The following is a 3,821-nucleotide window of genomic DNA, read 5'->3' as shown; positions in this document are numbered from 1 at the left end:
CCATGAACCGTCGTGCGTGGATAGGGATGGGGGTGGAGGTTATGGAGATAGCCAGACGTCCAATAATTATTTTCTAACGCCTACCTGAGGAGTGTTAGTGCTGCCCCTCTCTCTCTCTCTACTGCGTGCCCTGCCGTATGATTATGATGCCTTCTTCCCTTTGACTCTAACCCTCGGCCCTGCCCAGATGAACATGGGAGAGAAACATGTAATAGTACTAGGAGGAATCTTGATGATTTTTTTGTTTGCTTATAGTAGTACTATATAAATAATATAGTGTCTATAGTAGTGCGCTGCTATCGTCTACTGTGCGTACAAGAAAAACATTGGGCTTGCACATGAAGATGCATGTGTGTATGTGCTCTTCCAACAGTGGCGAAATAGGTTTTGTCCCCCTTAACGGCTAGTAGATTATCGTTAAGAAGAAGGTGATAAACATATCCCTTCCGTGTCAGTGATAGCTGTCACCAGGTGACACATGCCCTCAAAAACCCACCAAGCAAGCAAGGCATGTGTTCCATGTCTTGCTACCTTCCCATCAAAGCCACGTACCTCTCCATTCATTCATCCATCCATAGCTTGACCCATCATAGCTAGGCCACCCACTGAGAAGGGAAAGTTGTTTTTTAAACAAGGTGACATAATTACCACCACGTACCCTCGCAGTAGTAAGTTGTAATCCATGTGCCCTGCTAGTATATAACAATCCCCTAAGCACTCTCTTTTAGCCGTTCAATGCCCGCGTCCCCCCCCCCCCCCCCCCCCCCTCTCTCTCTCTCTCTCTCTCTCTCTCTCGTTTCTTCCGCGAGCACACTGTTTGGTGAGGGGCCAACTTTGGTGGTGACCATGGAGAGGACGCCGTCGTGGTGCATCCTCCTGTGTCTGGCCGCCGCTTGGGCCATGGCGTCGGCGGCACCGCTGCCGCAGTACTACAACGCCATATTCAGCTTCGGCGACTCCTTCTCCGACACGGGCAACTTCGTCATCATCAACTCCGGCAAGCTGCCCAACATGCCCAAGTTCCCGCCGCCCTACGCCCGCTGCTCCAACGGCCGTCTCGTCATCGACTTCCTGGGTACGTAGCGTACATGCTCGATCGGTTTAGACGTGAATTACTGAATGGACGATTGGAGATTGATAGTTGGCCGACTGATTGATGCGTGCATGCAGCCGAGGCGTTGGGGGTGCCGCTGCTGCCGCCGTCGGCGAACAAGGGCACCAACTTCAGTCAGGGCGCCAACTTCGCGGTGATGGGCGCCACCGCTCTGGAGCTCAAGTACTTCAGGGATAACAACGTGTGGAGCATCCCGCCGTTCAACACCTCCATGAAGTGCCAGCTCGAGTGGTTCCAGGAGGTCAAGGAGACTGTCTGCTCCTCCCCGCAAGGTAGCTAGCTAGAGTAATTAACGCAAGGCGCGCGCTGGTCAAGGGGAGACATCGGTTCTGAGTTTTCTTGTCTGTTTCTTGAAAACAAAACAAAAACAACGAAATAATTTGCAGAGTGCAAGGAGTTTTTCGGGAAGGCGCTTTTCGTGTTCGGCGAGTTCGGCGGCAACGACTACAGCTTTGCGTGGAAGGCGGAGTGGAGCTTGGACAAGGTGAAGACGGAGATGGTGCCCAAGGTGGTGGAGTCCATGATCGGCGGCATCGAAGCTATTCTGGACGAGGGCGCGCGGCACGTGGTGGTACCGGGCAACCTCCCCGCCGGGTGCATCCCCATCACGCTGACCATGTACCCGTCCGAGGACCGCAGCGACTACGACCCGCGCACCGGCTGCCTCAAGAAGTTCAACAGCGTCGCCCTCTACCACAACGCCATGCTCCGCATCGCCCTCGACCAGCTCCAGCGCCGCCGCCCTGACTCCCGCATCATCTACGCCGACTACTACACCCCCTACATCCAGTTCGCACGCACGCCTCACCTCTACGGTCCGTCTCAGTCTCGGTCTCAGTCACCTCCCTTTTCCTCCTTTGATTTGATTGACCCCTTGTTAGTTCTTCCTTCCTGGTACCAGCAGAGTAGAGTAGCGTGTGAGTGCTCTGTTCTGCTCTGTTTCAATGTGGAAGGGGGCACCGGCCACCTTCGTGGCTGTTAGTTCCAGGTTCAGCCTCTCAGAGCTGGTCACGCACTAGCATGTCAGTTACGCAGACCGGCGCGGGTAGTGACTAGTGATTGAGCGTCCACCGTCCTTTTGGCAGTTTTACGCGTCGCGCGAGGATCTCGGGCCAGGGCAACAAGGCTGGTCCTGATGAGTGCAGTGCAGTGCAGCAAAGGTAGTGTTCCTACTTCCTAGGATAGGCATCATAGGGGGTATTGATGGTGCTCTAGATACGCCTGTGTCAGAGGCCAGAGCAACATCGTTGTTGTGACTTCACCTGCCAACACGCAACACGCAGGACGCAGGCATAGCTGTTCCTCACGCAGTGGTGGCATCTGCTAGCTTGGCACAACGCACAACACAAGACTGGGTTCGATCGATCCATGCTCAGGCCAACCTGGCACTGCATCGGCTTAATCTCCGCCCATTATTAGTTAGGGACACAACACAACTGCCATCTGCTTTACATGATTGAACCACGTATACCTCATCTAGTAGGAGTACTCCACTAATTAACACGGCCTCAGGCCTCGTCGCACGCTCACTCATTACGCAAAGACAACTTTATTAAGTAGAGACAAAAGTAGAGCAGAAAGAAGAGAGTATTTGTCCAAGATGATAGTAGCAATAACGAGATTTGTGGGCAAGTGCAGGGTACAAGAGGGGAGCCCTGAGGGCGTGCTGCGGCGGCGGTGGCCCGTACAACTACAACATGAGCTCGTCGTGCGGGCTGCCGGGCGCTACGGTGTGCGACGACCCCGACGCGCACGTCAGCTGGGATGGCATCCACCTCACCGAGGCGCCCTACCGCTTCATCGCCAACACCTGGCTCAAGGGCCCCTACGCGCATCCACCCCTCGCCAGCGTCGTCCGCGACGACATGGTCTATTGATTCGTTGTTATTAACACACATGACATGATGATCCATGACTAAACTACACCATACGTTCGTTTCTCTACGTGTGAACCACGCCTTCATACAATTCCGTGTGCGTGTGTGCCTGCGGGTTTTGGTTTGTAATGTGCTTAGCAAGTTACATAGGCCGTGTCACGGGAAGGTGACCTCCAATCTTTTTGACGCCTCTACAGTCTTGATCTCAGTTGGAGGCATTGTAATCGTTGGTTGTATATTGGCAAGTAAATTGATTAGGTCTTTTGTTATTGTTGTTGTTGTTGTTGTTATTATTGTTGTTGTGTCGGCTGTAAGTTGTGAGATGCGTTCTTTGTGTTACCCATAGGTCATTGCACCGATCGATGCACTCATCGGTTTGAGGAAAGGAAAAATAAGATAAATCAAATTAATTTAAGTGGGGTTTCAACTTAAACCAACAGTATTTGAGTGCTTGGACAAGAATATATATACTAGTGATGTGATTTAATCAGGTAGGGTTTTCAGAATTCTAAGAATTTCTTTTTTTATCATGTCATATGTTATAGATTACGAAGCCCAAAAAATAGTAGCCCATCAAGTTGAGCCCAACAAAGCAAGTACCCATTCTCACCGCTCCCACTCCTACTTAGCAAATACCTAAGGCCACCACTGGCTTGGCTCCAAGTTCACCCGAGAGGGAAGCCTGGCCTCTTCCTCTTGTGCTCAACCTGGTCAACGACGCATTTGTCCGTATGGTTGTTGCTTCGGTCTTGTCAATATCGTAGCCGCATTTTCACCCACGAGGTCAATTACAAGATGAGGAAGAGCTCGTAGAGAGAAGCATGGTTCTT

General features: G+C 52.0%; 1 protein-coding gene across 1 annotated transcript; it reads left to right on the top strand.

Moving 5' to 3' along the window:
- The first annotated feature begins 720 nt into the window (after positions 1-720).
- LOC123427650 (GDSL esterase/lipase At5g45910-like) lies at positions 721-3,260 on the top strand. Its single transcript, XM_045111745.1, has 4 exons — positions 721-1,075; positions 1,171-1,386; positions 1,501-1,929; positions 2,753-3,260. Exons 1-4 carry the CDS (start codon positions 736-738, stop codon positions 2,989-2,991), a joined length of 1,224 nt encoding a protein of 407 aa, XP_044967680.1. The 5' UTR covers positions 721-735; the 3' UTR covers positions 2,992-3,260.
- Positions 3,261-3,821: the final 561 nt, after the last annotated feature.

This window comes from Hordeum vulgare, chromosome 1H, assembly GCF_904849725.1.
Source record: "Hordeum vulgare subsp. vulgare chromosome 1H, MorexV3_pseudomolecules_assembly, whole genome shotgun sequence".
Taxonomy (NCBI): Eukaryota; Viridiplantae; Streptophyta; class Magnoliopsida; order Poales; family Poaceae; genus Hordeum; species Hordeum vulgare.
Note: the sequence above shows the minus strand (reverse complement) of the source record. Positions and strands in the feature narration are given on the sequence as shown.